This window comes from Notamacropus eugenii, chromosome 1, assembly GCF_028372415.1.
Source record: "Notamacropus eugenii isolate mMacEug1 chromosome 1, mMacEug1.pri_v2, whole genome shotgun sequence".
Taxonomy (NCBI): Eukaryota; Metazoa; Chordata; class Mammalia; order Diprotodontia; family Macropodidae; genus Notamacropus; species Notamacropus eugenii.
The window spans coordinates 126,722,111-126,739,235 of NC_092872.1; the positions used below are offsets into that span (position 1 = coordinate 126,722,111).

Below are 17,125 nucleotides of genomic sequence, written 5' to 3' on the forward strand. Positions count from 1 at the left end.
AAACCAGGGATATAGCACAGGAGAGCTGGGAGCGGAGCCAAGTCCTCAGTGCCGAGGTCAGGCCCCGGGATCGGCCACGAGAACACGAGGCCCACACACACTGCTGCACCCTGGGGCCGCAGCATTCAAGCGGAGAGCCTGGCCTGCGACAGAACACGGGACACGGGAGATGCAGCCCACGACGTCCGGCTTCTCGGCCCTGTCTTGTCCCTTCCCCCCCTCCCCCTCCTTTCCCTGGGCCCCCGCGGGGCCGGATGGCGGGACGGACCGCGAGCGCAGGGGAGCGTGGACGCCTGGACTTCCAAGAGGCCTCCGGCTCGGCCCCGCGGAACCTTTGTGGCCCGCGGAACTCTAGTGCGTGGTGTCCGTGTTGCCGGAAGACCCTGAGGAGCGGGCACCGGCCGCGGCGCGACCGGGGCACTGCGCTGGGGGTGGGGCGGGGAAGATGGCGGCGGCCGTCTCGACGTCTGGGTCCCTGCTGGTGGAGTGGTGCATTCGTCAGCTGCGGGACACCTTCCGGCTGGATGTCAACGAAGATGTCGTGCAGTGAGAGCGGGTCCTGAGCGCCGGAGGGAAGGAGACCCCGGGGAGGGAAGAAGGGAACGTGACCCCCGAGGGGGAGGGAGTGGGAAATGGGGAGACCCGGAGTGACTGGAGCGGGGCCCTTCCCTTCCCCCCTTTCCCTCCTCTTCCCCCTCCCTCCCTCCCCTCCCCCTCTCCCCTCCCCCTCTCCCCCAGCTCGCAGCCTGGCCGGGGAGGGCGCAGGCTCCGGCATCCCCCTGCTCTCCCCCTCCCCGCTCCGTGGCCCCGCTCAGCTGGTCCTAACACAGAGTACGGGGAACCCCTGCATTGGCCGGTCCGTGACGGCCCAGGAGGGCGGGGACAGAGCAGAGGACCCTTCCTGAAGGCCTTGATTTCTTCCCCTGTTTGGGAGGGGGTGTGTTGTGCGGGGAAGGAAGGAGAAAAGTAGGCTTCGCTTTTCAAATCTGATTCAGTGACTTGGAAGCGATTTTAAGTCAATGGAAGGAGGGGATTTTAAGGTCTTAGTTGCTCTCTGATTTCCCTTTGGAGGAGTCAGGGTATAACAGACTGGAAGTGTAAGGAAAGGTAGCGAGAGGCTAATAGAGGCCTGGAGGAGATACTAGGAAACAGGGAACTAGGAAACAACTGTCTTGAGGGATGTGTAAAATAATAGCTCGAATTTCTGTGTCATTTTACGGTTACAAAGTAACAATCCTATGAGGTAGGTGGTGCAAGTATTACTATCACCCTTTATAGCTGAGGTTAACTGAGGTGAAATGCAAGGTCACACTGATAGAAAGTGGCAGATCAGACTTCTAAGAATCTGCTGTCCTTTTCATTGTTTCACCCCCCATCCCGTTGTGGTATCTGGAATTGGTGTCTTATTTTTGTGATATTCCATGTCATTTTTAAGATCACTCTGTAATTTGCCTTCCAAATAGTTTTCCTTCTGCTTGCTGATGAGGTGCTAACTTCAATTTTAACTTTTAAAGAGTATATGTACACATCTGCTGAGTGAATAAAATAGTGAAGTACTTCAGACTCGAAGTCAGAGGATCTGCCACTCATTAGCTTTGTGACCTTGAACAGGTTATTTAATTTCTGTGAATCTCAGTTTCCTTATCTGTAAAATGGGCATAATATTAGCAGTACCTCATATACATGTTAAAATTATACAAGATTCCTTGATAGACATGACAACAGAGATATTTTTGTTCATTTTTCTGTTTATTAACATTAAATAAGGCATAAAATGGAGTTTTAGGTTCACCAAAAGTGTTTGTTGATATAATAGAAGAAATATAGCACAGAGCCCCAGTGAAAGAGGTGGCAAAGGTTGGGGGCATCTTCCATATGTCTTCATTTGAAGATGATATCAGTTGAAGCAAGCATCATAATATTATAAAACTCTCTAAATGTAAATTTAGAATTTGGCCTGAAAAGTCATTGAGGAAAAACATGAGCAGATGAAGAATGCCTAATTTCCAGATTCTCATGTGCAGTTGGATACATGGTCCGTTGAAATGGTATATTAGGATATATGTCATGAACAGATATTGCAAATAGACACTGAATTGGTTGGGCCCAAAATTAGATAGGAGGAAGAAAGTAAGCTGAAATGTTTTTGGGACATTCCACAGTGCTTTCAGTGGACTCAGGCTTCTTTTTAAACAAAAATCCATATATTTTAGCATCATCTTATTTCTATCGATGCTATAGGATTCATGCACTACTTACCCACAATCTCCAAAGAATAAAATTTGCAGGTCATGCATTTGGCAATATGCTGAACATTACCACTGATAAATTTTGTGCAAAAAGCAACTTAAGAGATCTTAACAAAAAGCTTCATTTTGGAAAAGGAGACTGGATAATCATGACCTGAGAGTTATAGATAACAAAATGGATGGTCTGTGTATTCTACTGGTGTTCACACAATGTCAAGAGACTTAAAAGAAACACCCCACCACATAAGTAGACCTTCTGTAGAGAGTTTACTGGAGAATGCATATAAGAGTAATACAGGATAAAGTAAGTTGGATTTTAAAGTCTACTATTGGAGGAGTATACAAATTTATGAGATCAGAGATTCGTTGAAGTATTAACTACTTTACAAGACTGTTGTAAGAACCAAATGAGATCATGTACTTGAAAGCACTTTGTAAATTATACAGAAATCTATAAATGTTAGCTACATGTAAATGATAATAATGATAGTCTTCCTTATACCTAATAAAATGTTACCCTTGATTTAGAATTTAAAAGAATGTGGAGTGGACAACTCATCCAGCGCAGTATATGTTTATTTCTTTCACATGAAATATGAAAACTGTCAATTCAGAAATGGTACAATTTTTTTTTGATCTCAGGGAAAGACCTGACCCCCAATCTCTAATTATAGAAAATTTTCTTATAGTAAAGCAAAGCACAGCTCTACCAGTCTTTCCTTCTTAACTGATTATAGAGAGAGAGAAAGTTGGTGTATATATATATAGCTAAAAATAAAGATTAATGTGATATTTAATGTATTAGAAACCAAACCCATGTTTCATCAGCTGTTCTCTTTGATTTCTGAGGTATGTTATGTCAATTGAAGATGCTGAAGAGATACGAGAATACGTTACTGATCTTCTCCAGGGAAATGAGGGGAAAAAGGGCCAGTTTATAGAAGATCTTATAACCAAGTGGCAAAAGAATTATCAAGACTCGATTTCTGATCCTCTGCAGATATACAGAAAAAGAGATGGTAAGCCATGTTTTTTTTTTTTTTTAGATAAACTGTTATCTAGCCATACCTTGCTCACTTTGCTCTTGTGAAGTTGATATTTTTTAAAGTCAGTTGTAAGACTTCACATTTTTTCCTATTCAATTTTATCTTATTTCTATTCAGGCCATCAATTCTGTATCTTTTTGGATTCCTATTCTGTAAACTATAAATTTAAGATACTATAACTTGATACTTATTAAGTATACCATCTCTGTCTTCATCTGAGGCAAGGAAACTGAGATTACACTATATAATTAAGAAGCAGGTTTCCCAAGCATGGAGCAGATGTTCTTGTCACCTCTGTGTTTGCATCAGTCAAGCCTTTAAAAGATCCATTTCATTGTCCAAAGAATAGCATCAAATTTGTATGTTTCCTCCTAATTCTATTTCATTTATGTTTGGACAAACCTATTTTCTTTGATAAATGACACGTTTGAATTATGTAAAAAAAACAACCCCTAAACCCTTTTTAAAAAATATTTTTTAAATGGTTACCCTTACATTACATATGAAACACACTTATATGAGATGAAACTAACATGTTCACCTGTGTGCTCATCTGGGTGGAGTCAGATGATTAATCCTTTGAGATGTGCATAACATGTGGAAGCAAACTTTAGTTATAAAGTACAATATGTAAACGATGCACTAACAGTGTAAGCTGTTATTATGTAGTATATATTATATTTGTAACTATACTTTTTAATTATAAGTTTGTAACTAGAAGTATTTCCTTTTAGCATTTTGTAAATTGGTTTTGCTTGCGAAGTATACACCTTTTGTGGGGAGGTAGAGAAGAATACAATTGGAGTTAAGTAACTTGTCCAGGGTTATACAGCCAGAAAGTGTCTGGGGTCAAATTTGAACTCAGGTTCTCCTGATGCCAGCGCCAGTTCTCTATCCACCTACCTGTCCCTGAAATGAATCATTTAAATTTAATTCTGGCTTGAGGGTCATGAAACAAACGAAAAAGAAAGTGTTTTTATTTGCTTTAACTTCCTTACCCAAATAGATGAGCATTATTATCTCTTATAGGATCATAGGATAATCAATTTAGAGCTGTAAGTGACCTTAGAGGCCATCTCTCTCAACCCCCTCTTGCCCAACGAAGGTCACGTCAATAGCAAGGGGAAGCTGTGGAATTTGAATTTGTCCCAAGTCTCCAATTCTAGTATTCCCAATTCAGTGCTCTTTCTACTATTCCCCATTGCCTCCCTTCTTCACTGTCCGTAAAAAGTTGCTGAATAATTTTTGCTTTTGTCTGTATGGTACTTAAGAGATTTCAGATGGCCAGAGACTTGGGGACCAGTTTAAGAAGGGTAGGCGCAAAGGAAGAAACAAGCAGGAGGTTCCTGCATTTGCTGAACCTGAATCAACTATAGAGGAAGTCAAAACACCACTTGATTTAGCCAAGGTGAGTGCTCTTTGAAAGCAGTCTGTACTGAGTTCTGCAGTATAGGGAAGGAGAGGCAATACCTAGCAGAATTTGAGATAGAAGAAGGAAGCCCTATTCTAAAGTGTTACTTTTTCAGTGAAAAAGATCCATAAATATTAGCAGGGGGAGCGTAGGAAGGCAGGAAACTGCCAGTCATTGTAAAACCTTCCTGATACGGGAAAGCTGCTTGACTTACCACTACATGCAATTGTTAAATTGTTAACACCTAGCTTAATCTAATCAGCTAGATTATCCAGCATCTAGCATGATGCTTGACACATGGTAGGAGTTTAATAAATGCTTGTTTATAAAATGGGGCTCCCATAGAGATACAAATTAAGAGGTTTGAGACCAGGTCATTATATGGATAAGAGACTTCTAAGGAAAGGAACTTGAAATGCTTTCAACAAATAATATTAATATTTATGAGAACATGTTCAATAAATATTTAGTAATTAATTGCCATTCTGAGGCTGCTAGCTGCATGACCTTGAGAAAATCATTTAACTTTTTGGGGCCCCAGGTTTTTTATTTATAAAGTAAGAGGGATTAGACTAGATGATCTTTAAGGTCTCTTTCTGTTCTAAAATGATGATTTATTATTATTCCTCCCCAAATTAGCACTGAACACTAGACTCAACCATGATATTAAGGTATGGGTATTTAATTAGAAATGAGCCATGGAAACTAAGGTCCATATATGCCAACCTGTTCTAAGCTTTTGATTGATTCTCCTATTTTGCCCTAACCTGCTGAGTGATATCACTCATTTACCATTTACTAATAATCCATTTAGTAGTAGACACTGAAGAGGCATCTCTTCATCTCTTGTGAGCATCTAGAAAAAGTAGTAGTAATCATTATGTTTCACCATGGCTTTATTGATGCTTAGTCATTCCAAACTAACCTCATTTCCTTTTTTGACAGGGTTACTAGACTGTCAGAAGAATGTTCTAGATATAGTTTACCTAGATTTCAATAAAGCTTTTGAGAAAACTATCAACAAGATAGGAAAATGTGAGTTAGATGATCAGATAAATAAATCTGATGTTTGTTAAATGACTGAACCACGAGAATTAATAGCTTGATGTCACCTTGCCATGAGATCTCCAATTGAGAATTACAGGCATCTGTCCTTGCCATGTGCTGTTAAATATTTTTGTCATTTATTTGGATAAAGGCAGAGATGGCATACTTAAATTATAGTATCTTAAATTTGTGGTTTACACAATAGGAATCCAAAAAGATACAGAATTGATGGCCTGAATAGAAATAAGATAAAATTGAATAGGAAAAAATGTGAAGTCTTACAACTGACTTTAAAAAATATCAACTTCACAAGAGCAAAGTGGGGATGTGTATCAAAAAAAAGCACAGGAGGTTTTCATGGATTGATAATTTAGTATGAATCCGCAGTGTGATATGATAATCAAAAAAACTAATGTAGTCTGGGCTTGTTCTGAGGCGTGTTGTCCACATGCAAGGACACAGGTCCTTCTCTATTCACACCATAGCTGCAGGAGTATTCATTTCTGGCTGTCACATTTTAGGAAGAACGTTGACAAGCTGTCTAGTGCTCAGAGGAAGATGACTGACTCATATGGTGAGGTGATGGGTTACTCCTATGCCTTAAGGTTAAAAGAAGAAGGCATGTTTTATCCTGGAGAAGAGAAGACAATGGGCACATGATGCCTGTCTTCATTATTTAAAGGGTTGTCCTGTAGAAAAGGGTTAGATTTGTCTGGCTTAGTCCCAGAGGACGGAACTAGGAGCAATTCATAAAAGTTTCAAACAAGCAAATTTCAACTTGAGATGAGGAAAAACTTCCTAATAGAGTTCTCCAAAAGCAATCTTTGGACTGCTTGGGGAACAAGGTGGCACCCTTTCTCTAGAACTCTTCAAGTGAAGATTAAATGACCACTTCTTGGGTGGTAATAGTGAAGATTCTTGATCAGGGATGAGGGATGTGTTGAACCAGATGGTTTGAAAATATAGGTTTTGTGTAGTGTTTTTAGAAATGTGCCACATTTCTGTCTTTGGTTCTATTTTTGTAATTGGTAGACAGTTTGTCTAAAAGCAATGTAAGCAAAAAAAGGGATGATAATTTGCCTCAGGGATACCACATAGTTTTGGAAACGTCTTTCATTCCTCCTAGCCTGAATTTAAAATTCCTTAAAGCTTTTATATATTCAATTCATACTTTCAAAAAGTAGTATAGGAAAGAACTTGTATGAAATAATACAAGAAATAGAAACAGTAGAACTGTGTGTGTGTATCTGTGTATTTATGTTAACTATACTTATATAAAAGAGAAAACATATGCACAGTGCACAAAGAGAACAGTAAGGGACATGGAAAGACTTGGGTTAAAGTAGTTCCTCTGGCATCCCCTGTGAGATCTTGGGCAAGTCACTTTAATCTACCTGGGCCTCAGTTTCCTCATCTGCCACATGAGAGTGCTGGACAAAGTAGGCTCTGGGCTTCTTTCCAGCTCCAAATCTATAATCCTATGATAAGTTGTTAAGGATATTTGTATCTTGAAATTGATTTTAAAAATATAAATAGTATTGAATAAGTCTTGTTGTTTAGAGTTCATAATAAATTATTTAGTAAAAATATGCCTTTGTTGGCTTTCCGAAAATATCAAAGTATACTAATGAGAGATGGAAATATTTGTTAGTTTTAGAATTCACAGTAACATAGTGCCTCCCACAAGCGAAAAAGAAAACCCTAAGACCTGGGTTAAATATATATGAAGAGAAATTAGACCAAAAATAGTTAAATAAAGAATTAAAGCTTGTTGGGAGGTAGAAGTGAGGATTGTTGGTCAGGGATATATTGGGATATAGATTATCTGATAGCTTTTAGAAATTGCTAATGAGAACAATACTATTTACCTGGAATTTTTGCCTGCTTATTCTCTTATCAGATCTGTAGAATATATACAAATGAATATGAAATAGAGAGAAGCTGTGAAAACAGGTCTTGCTTCATTTTTATTTACTGGTTCAAATAATGGAGTGCTTCCTCCATTCAGAAGGTCATAGAAAATTGTCCTCTCTTACCCAAAGTAGCATTTGATTTTATGGAAATGAAAAGTAAGTTTCTCATCGGCAGAGATTTTTTTTTTGGCCTTTGTGTCAACAGTAGTACAATGGCCAGTACATAGTACGTACTTAATAAATACTTCTTAAATTGTTTGGTTTTTTATGGAGACAAAAACGCAGATTTCTGCCTGTGGATAAGAAAATACAACTTATTTTCTCAGTATGTGTGGAGGGAATTTGCAAATCCCTGAGAAGTAAAGATCTTATTAATGTATATTGTCCTTTGAAAAACATTGCTCCTTGTGCTGTGAAGATGGTTAAACATCAGTTTGTTTAAAACAGTATTTTCAGTCTTACCTCCTTGAGAATACAGTTGTCTTCTGGAGGATATCTTTATACTTAATTTTTAATTGGGAGAAAAACCCCTTCAATTTGCCTTTCTACTTTGGAAAATGGGAAGTGTCACATCTCATTATAGTCACCAAAGAGTTTTCTTTGACATAATAACATTCACAAATGTCAGAAGTAATTTAGGTTTTATCTAATTTTTAAAGGTAAAGATTTTGATTTCAAAACTATTGACCTAAAAGGGAAAGAAATGAAAAGGATAAAATCATAATGATAGTAGAGACCTCCACGGAGCTCCATGCAGCAGATTTGAAGAGATGTTTCAAAGTTCATCATTCCTTTTGATTTGTATGCTTGTCTTTCATATCCATGAATATCATCTGCTTTTAAAAGAGTTCATTTTCAGTGATCACCTGTTTAACTTGTTAAAGAGAATCTAGTTCTGTGCATGAAGAAGTAATGTTTAGAATTTTGACTCTCATGTTACTATCCATCAATAAACCTAGGGAGAACTGTCAGCGAAGGGCACTTACTAACTAATTTCTGTAAGAATTAACCCTTCCCCAAACCCTTGGTTTTAGGAAGCTTTCTTATCTACTTGATAATTATTTCCTTCTTGAATTTGGTAGAAAGTGATTTTTGGTTTCTGAGAAATGGATGGGAGTTGGGGTTCAGAGTAGTTCATTGGGTAGAGGTTTGGTTTTTTTGCCTGACTTCTGTTATGGCCTTTGGTTAGATATTAAACTATTTTTTTTTATAAATTTATTTATTTATTTCACTTTTAACATTCATTTTCACAGAATTTTTGGGCTCCAAATTTTCTCCCCCCTTGTCCCCTCCCCCCACCCCAAAACACTGAGCATTCCAATTGCCCCCATCACCACTCCGCTCTCTCCTCCATCATTCCTCTCTGCCCTTGTCTCCATCCTCTCCTCTGTCCTGTTGGGCCAAATAACTTTCTATACCCCTTTACCTGTATTTCTTATTTCCTAGCGGCAAGAATAGTACTTGACAGTTATTCCTAAAACTTTGAGTTCCAACTTCTCTTCCTCCCTCCCTCCCCACCCCCTCCCTTTGGAAGGCAAGCAGTTCAATATAGGCCAAATCTGTGTAGTTTTGCAAATGACTTCCATAATAGTCGTGTTGTATAAGACTAACTATATTTCCCTCCATCCTATTCTGTTTCCAATTACTTCTATTCTCTCCTTTGATCCTGTCCCTCCCTGTGAGTGTCGACCTCAAATTGTACCCTCCTCCCCATGCCCTCCCTTCCATCGTCTCCCCCACCCTGTTTATCCCCTTGTCCCCCACCTTCCTGTATTGTAAGATAGGTTTTCATACCAAAATGAGTGTGTATTTTATTCCTTCCTTTAGTGGAATGTGATGAGAGTAAACTTCATGTTTTTCTCTCACCTCCCCTCTTTATCCCCAAACTAAAAAAATCTTTTGCTTGCCTCTTTTATGAGAGATAATTTGCCCCATTCCATTTCTCCCTTTCTCCTCCCATATATTTCTCTCTCACTGCTTGATTTCATTTTTTTAAAGATATGATCCCATCCTATTCAATTCACTCTGCGCACTCTGTCTCTATGAGTGTGTGCATGTGTATGTGTGTGTGTGTAATCCCACCCAGTACCCAGATACTGAATAGTTTCAAGAGTTACTAATATTGTCTTTCCATGTAGGGATGTAAGCAGTTCAACTTTTATAAGTCCCTTATGACTTCTCTTTGCTGTTTACCTTTTCATGCTTCTCTTCATTCTTGTGTTTGAAAGTCAAATTTTCTTTTTAGCTCTGGTCTTTTCATCAAGAATGCTTGAAAGTCCTCTATTTCATTGAAAGACCAATTTTTCCCTTGAAGTATTATACTCAGTTTTGCTGGGTAGGTGATTCTTGGTTTTAGTCCTAGTTCCTTTGACTTCTGGAATATCCTATTCCATGCCCTTCGATCCCTTAATATAGAAGCTGCTAGATCTTGTGTTATCCTGATTGTATTTCCACAGTACTTGAATTGTTTCTTTCTAGCTGCTTGCAATATTTTCTCCTTGACCTGGGAATTCTGGAATTTGGCCACAATATTCCTAGGAGTTTCTCTTTTTGGATCTTTTTCAGGTGGTGATCGGTGGATTCTTTCAATATTTATTTTGCCCTCTGGTTCTAGAATATCAGGGCAGTTTTCCTTGATAATTTCATGAAAGATGATGTCTAGGCTCTTTTTTTGATCATGGCTTTCAGGTAGGCCCATAATTTTTAAATTGTCTCTCCTGGATCTATTTTCCAGGTCAGTTGTTTTTCCAATGAGATATTTCACATTCTCTTCCATTTTTTCATTCTTTTGGTTTTGTTTTATGATTTCTTGGTTCCTCATAAAGTCATTAACCTCCATCTGTTCCATTCTAATTTTGAAAGAACTATTTTCTTCAGTGAGCTTTTGAATCTCCTTTTCCATTTGGCTAATTCTGCTTTTGAAAGCATTCTTCTCCTCATTGGCTTCTTGAACCTCCTTTGCCAATTGAGTTAGCCTATTTTTCAGGGTGTTATTTTCTTCTGCATTTTTTTGAGTCTCCTTTAGCAGGGTGCTGATCTGTTGTTCATACTTTGCTTGCAAGTCTTTTATTGCTCTTCCCAGTTTTTCCTCCACCTCTCTAACATAATTTTGAAAATTTTTTGAGCTCTTCATGACCTTTTCCCAGAACTGATCCCATTGAGTGGTCTGGGATGTAGAAGCACTGACTTCTGTGTCTTCCCCTGATGGTGAGCACCGCTCTTCTTCATCAGAAAGGAGGGGAGGAGAAACCTGCTCACCAAGAAAGTAACCCTCTATAGTCTTGGGTTTTTTCCCTTTTCTGGGCATTTTCCCAGCCAGTGACTTGACCTCTGAATATTCTCCTCACACCCACCTCACCTCCGGATCCTCCCAGCCAGAGCTTGGGGTCTGAGACTCAAATGCTGCTTCCCAGCCTCAGGGCTTTGGGCGGGGGCAGGGCCGCCTCATGGGCTCAGTTCCCTCAGGGGGTTTATGCGGAGACCTTCAACAATGGATCCAGGCTCCTGCCTGCTTGGGGAGCCCTGGTCTGCTCCCGCCTCCGCTGTTGCCTCCCAAGGGAGCCTGAGTATGGGGGCACCCCACTCCCCTCTTGACCCACCAAAGAGACCTTCTCACCGACCCCTGTCACCTGTGGGTGGAGGGACCCATGCGGCCACTGGAGATCCCATCCCTGAAGTCCGCTTGGATCTGCTCCTCTTGGTGCCGGTGCCAGGGCCGGGGCAGGTCTGGGCTGGGCTCCGCGTCCCCAGCGATGGACCTTTTGCGAGAGGTTTGCAGGTCCCTCTGGAACAGAAATCTTATCTGCTCCACTGTTATGTGGCTTCTCCTGCTCCCAAATTTATTGGCAGCTCTTTACTACAGATATTTCATGGGCTGTGGGTTCGGAGCTAGTGTATTTGTGTGTTTCTACTCCGCCATCTTGGCTCCGCCCCTCTAAACTATTTTTTTACTGTTTGAAAATTAGGCACAGGAGATCACCAATTCCTCAAAGAAGAAGACAAAGTATGTTAACTTGTATACAGTGGAGGGACAGGACAAGCTTGCTGTCCTCCTTCCAGGACGACACCCTTGTGATTGTCTGGCCCAGAAGCACAAGCTCATCAACAACTGTCTGATCTGCGGACGAATTGTCTGTGAACAAGAGGGATCTGGACCCTGTTTGTTCTGTGGATCTCTGGTAAATATTTCGTTCCAGCTTTGGTCTTATTGAGCTATATGTATATCGTTATGACTAATTTGACCTACAGAGTCAGTCTCTCTCTTTCTTTCTCTCTGTCTTTTCCAATGTGTGGTTCTTTGCTCTTCTATTCAGTCGGTTCTAGAATGTCTTAGAATATAGCAAGGACTTGATTGACCCAGTTCCCCTAGTTTTTTATCCCAGTGCTGATGTTGATCATTGTAAGCTTTTCAAACAGCAGATTATTCAAAGATCAGAGTCTTGATCAGATTCTTTTATAGCTGGAGAACTTTACAGCTTTAGGAGGTGGAGTATTGTATGCTGCAGTTTGCAGGTATTAACCTTCCTTCTTCCTAAGGGAGAGTTACACTGGTGTCACAGTGATATAGTCTTAAGAGCACTATAGCCACTGCCTGCCTGCCTGGGAAGTTCACTAGTAGAGCTTTGAAATGTTTGGCAGCTGTTTCTGGGAGAATGACCTCAGGAACTTGGAACTAATGGCTTTCTCACAAAGACTCTAACAAGGGACTGAAGGGCAATGCCTATTGATCTGCTGTCCCTGCTGGTGGGTGGCAGCTGTGGCATATGGCGTCTTTGAGGAGGACATACATCAAGATAGCTTTGTTTTCCTTTCCTCCTATTTTCCCCTATTTCCTGGAGAATGAACCTATATTCAATTATTCATTGGAAAAATGTAGTGTTTCCTAATAAAAGTTCTTTATGAAATGTTACTAAGCCTCTTCCCATGTAGACTTCTCTCTCTAGAGAAACACCCTGCGGCTCCTGGCAGAGCCTTGTGTGCAGGGGAGACAGCTGCCGGGAAGTGCATTGTTTACTGACAGGTCCCATGGATCTCCTAGTTCAGGAAGCAGGATAATGTGAAGCAGATTTGCCTGATTCCTTGCAGCTTTTTCCAGGCTCAGCGTAGAATTTTGTTTTTTAACTAAGCCTTTCTTATTACACTTGCAGTGCATTCTTAATAAACACAGCTTTTCATTTGGCTTGATCAGTGTAAATTTAAGTAGGATGCCTGAAGGCAAAGAATCTAGTACGATTCTTCTTCCTTGGGGGCGGCAGCATGGTGTGGGAGAAGGAGAACTGGACTTGGAGTTAGAAGACAAGCCCCTGCTACCTCCTGCGTCCCCGATCAAGTTGTGGAACCCTCTGAATGGCAGTTTCCTTTCTTGTAGCGCTTACGTGGCAGGGCTGGGGGAGGGGTCAGTGAGATCACATGCCAGGCACTGCCCAGAGGGGGTTGTGTAAGTTTGCACCGGAGTGCCTTTTGTTCCGCTCCTGTTGGTGGATTCTGCTTGCTGTCTCTCCTGGCGAGACCTCAGTGCCTTCTCCCAGTTCATTTGTAGGATGGATTTAAAAACCATTCTTTAAAATTTGAAGCTTCAAACTTCATAACTACACAAGGTAGTGTCATTTTGTAAAGAAAACCACACGAAAGTTATGTAACCAAATCAATGTTAGGTTTCCTTAGAATTAGCTACCTTGGTAGAACCTATTTCAACATCACTGGCTTTGCTCAGAGCATTTTTTGGAATTAATCTTTTGGTGTGGCGTTCAGAGCCTGTGGCAAATTGTTTTTAATATCTTCAGAGGTCAGAAAGCTTAATATTTTCAAGGTGAATTTGTTTTGTTTTTAAAATTAAAAGTCACTTGACCTTTGGTCTGCTGAGTAAGTTTGGTGATTAAATGGGTAAATGCTGTTTTGATCTCAAAGGGTGTGTGACTCTGTGGCCATGAGTTTTATTTTCTTACGTGGTTCGTACACTGCCTTTGAAAACAGTTCTAAAAAAGGAATTTAGAAGTTGCTTTGAGCAATGAACACATCGGTGATATAAGCACGTCACTGCTTCAAAGGGGCAGAAGTCATGTGAATGTAGAAATTGTGGAATATACATTTTAACTGTCATCTTCCGTGTAGTTTAAGGTGAGTTGTTTGATGTACCAGAAAAATTGCAGAAGTTAATTACATTGTGCTACCATGTTCTTATGCCGTAGGTATGCACTCGAGAAGAACAGGACATTCTGCAGCGAGATTCAAACAAGAGCCAGAAGCTTCTGAAGAAGCTCATGGCAGGTTTGCAGTCATCTTATGATAGCTCTGGTGAAGGATGAATCTTATATCATTGTCCATTTGGGGCATCCAGGTGTGCAGGATGGAACTGAGCTATTTTTGTGATTCATAAGTTGTTCATTCATTCATTCATTCAACATACTTCATTGAGCAGCCACCCTGTGGCCAGCACTATGAGCACATTATCTTTATGACTCTTCTAGCCTGTTTGCTTTTACCCAAAGCACAATGGCATTCTCAAAGATGAAAAATCCTGTTAGAAGAGAGAACTGGTCAGACTTTGTGCAAGCTTAGAGTATAAAGGGAAAGGAAAGATGCTGCTTTTCATTGGAGCAAATGCTTTTTCTTCCGCCCCTCCACATACCTTTTTCAAATGCTAGTCTTGCTGGGCTACATGTTCTTTTTTAGGAAAGTGCATCTTTGTGGCATTTTCTTCTGACATTGACCTGTACCCCTTTTTCTATTATTCATTGTTCTTTTCAAAAAACAAAAGTGAAATATTTAGCAGAATTTTCGCATAATTATATGATATTCAACTGCATTTTCACATTGTTAAATTGTTTAGTATCTTCTTGATCTTCATGCCTTTAAGAGAAGGGTACATAAAGCTGGATTCGATTTCTGGCTTTTTTTAGTGGAGTGAATTCTGTTGGGCATCTAGAGGTGATTAGGATCCCTTGATGTCCTGCTGTGGGTTCAACTGGGATGATTGATATTTTTGTGTTAGTTGACACCATTGCTTTCCTTGTTGCCTTACAGGAACAGAGAATTCTGGTAAGGTTGATATATTCAACAAGGATCTGCTTCCTCATCAAGAATCTCGGATTAAGACTGGTCTGGAGAAGGCTGTAAAGCACAAAGACAAGTTACTAGAGTTTGACAGAACCAGGTATGATTTTGGTGGAACAGCTGATATTAGTGAATAAACAGAAGCAAACCAATGCTGGCCATCTTTGTGTACAAATATCTCATGGAATACGATCACTTAGCAAGTAACTAACTGGCTATAGACCATGAAACAGTTTTCATTAGAGTGGAATTAGGCACATGGCATATGTAGATGGTTGATGTTTTGTTTCTGACTCATATTAATGTCGTGTAGACCTTCTGCCCTTTTACCTTTTTTATTATTCACAAATGTCAGAGTTCCTGAAAGAAAGCAAATTATACTTATAATTTGGGGTTGATTATATTTTATCCTAGTGAAGCAAACAGAATTTCCCAAGTTGTTTCGCTTCTAAACTAACACAGAATGACTGAACTCTGTGAAACCTTGAGATATTGAGGAAAAAAAAGCAGTACCCTTAGAAGTCACGAATCCTTGTTGGAATCTTGGTCTCTGATTCAATATTAAAAAGACCAAATTGTACAAAGATTGGCTTCTTGACTCCTACACTGTTATTTGGCCCACTGACAGTTCTCATTTCTCCTTGGAGACAGATTTTTTTATTTCTAGTTTTGTTGTTAATTCTTGCTTCTCTCACTCCCTTTTACTTTTGGCAAAGTGCTTATTTTAAACTAAATTGATAGTAGAGAGTATACCCTTCCCCCTTCAGGCAGTCAACCTACTTATAATCTATCTGTTAGAGTCATTTGCACCACTCCCTGAGCAAATCCTGCCTGGGTCTCTTCCTAGTCCTACCTGGCCTAGTAGTCTCTTGCCAGCAGTGGCAGCATTGGCCATCTGAAAACTTCAGATTCCAAGCCACCTGTCAAAAATACCAGAGAAATAATCAGAAAAACATCTTTACTATAAATAGAGTAAACACTATTATTCCCTCTGACTTTAAAATCCATTATAGGAGCAATATTTTTTTTGTTTAATCTTTTATGAAGGACTGTTATCATGCTTACATTCCATACTTACTGTCATCTTTTATTGGGATTGCAGCTGTGGGTGTCAGACTTAGTTCTCCACATTGACAGTATAATTCAGTGCTGTATGACGTATGTATTTCCTGAGAAGTAGGGGCCAAGAAAGTTTCTTGCTGCTGATATTGCTGCTCCATTGTCCTGTGCAAAGGGGCTTAGGTGACTCCAGGTATGGAATAAATTAATACAGTTTACTGGAAAGGTGCCTGGCTGGCCTTTGTCTTTATTTTTAAGGGAATATTAAGAAATTGTAAATGAGTCAAAATCAAAGGAACAAAATGGCACAGAGTCTCTGGAATTAAAGGTTTTCTCTTGACAGCTTCTGAAAATTCATTTCCAGATTTTAGGTCTGAGAAGGAGAGTGGAAAATATAACATGGCATCTTTCTATAACACACATACTTAGTTTGGGAAGTACTACCATAAAGTTTAAATATTTCAGGCTTCCAATTTTGTGATGATGGTATTTCTGCTAAATCTGCATATGTCACTAAGCTGTAATTCTACTCTAGCTAATTCTGTGACATCAGCTGAATCACTTTCCTTCTTTAGGGCTCAGCTTCTTCATCTGTAAAATGTAGGGATTAGAATATATGTTCCCTAACATCCTTTCTAGCTCCAAAAATTTCTGATACCATCAACTTAAGAAAAACCTGGTTTTTGTTTTAGAATTTAGGTAATGATATTTCCAGTTGTCAAACTGGGATGCCATAGTGTGTGGTAATAAACAAGTGGTGGTAATAAATGCGTTACTTTGGACAGTTCCCACAAAATCATATCCTTTTTGATAACAGATGCTCATGGTGCCATGTGCTCTCTCTTGCCTTAGCGTTCGAAGGACTCAAGTCATTGATGATGAATCCGACTACTTTGCCACAGATTCCAACCAATGGCTGTCCAAGGTGGAGCGGGAAGCTCTGCAAAAGAAGGAGCAGGAACTCCGAGAGTTGCGGCATGCCTCCCGCCTCTCTAAGAAGATTACTATTGACTTTGCAGGAAGGCAGATTCTAGAAGAACAAAATTCCCTAACAGAGTACCACAATAAGTGAGTAGATAGCTCAGGGAAAGGTTTGAGAGAGATGAACAACCTGATCAGTCATATTTTATTGTAGCTGAAAGCTTTTTGATAATCAAGGTATGTTTTTAAGCACCCACTGGGATAGAATGAAGCATGTGGTTTCTTTTTATACTCTAGTTAGAAAGATGGAGTCTAAGTTTTTGAAGACAAAGCAATAACAGTAGTTGCATAAGCCACATACTCTTTTACATGTTTCATTACTTTATAATCACATCTTCATATATATGTGTATGTATGTGTATACAT

At 39.8% G+C, this 17,125-nt stretch overlaps 1 protein-coding gene across 5 annotated transcripts in view; it reads left to right on the plus strand.

The window, feature by feature from the left end:
* The window catches only part of TRIP4 (thyroid hormone receptor interactor 4), a 43,551-nt gene continuing 26,426 nt past the window's right edge, over window positions 1-17,125 (plus strand). For 2 of the 5 annotated variants that reach the window (XM_072613690.1, XM_072613708.1), the window contains exons 1-7: window positions 1-546; window positions 3,099-3,268; window positions 4,567-4,703; window positions 11,632-11,844; window positions 13,855-13,933; window positions 14,690-14,819; window positions 16,631-16,846. In XM_072613690.1, coding sequence (XP_072469791.1) covers window positions 446-546; window positions 3,099-3,268; window positions 4,567-4,703; window positions 11,632-11,844; window positions 13,855-13,933; window positions 14,690-14,819; window positions 16,631-16,846 — 1,046 coding nt within the window. In that variant the 5' untranslated portion in view covers window positions 1-445. Of the gene's footprint in view, window positions 547-796; window positions 1,244-3,098; window positions 3,269-4,566; window positions 4,704-11,631; window positions 11,845-13,854; window positions 14,004-14,689; window positions 14,820-16,630; window positions 16,847-17,125 lie in introns of those variants that run through there. The other 3 variants (XM_072613697.1, XM_072613718.1, XM_072613726.1) reach the window with 3 other exon arrangements.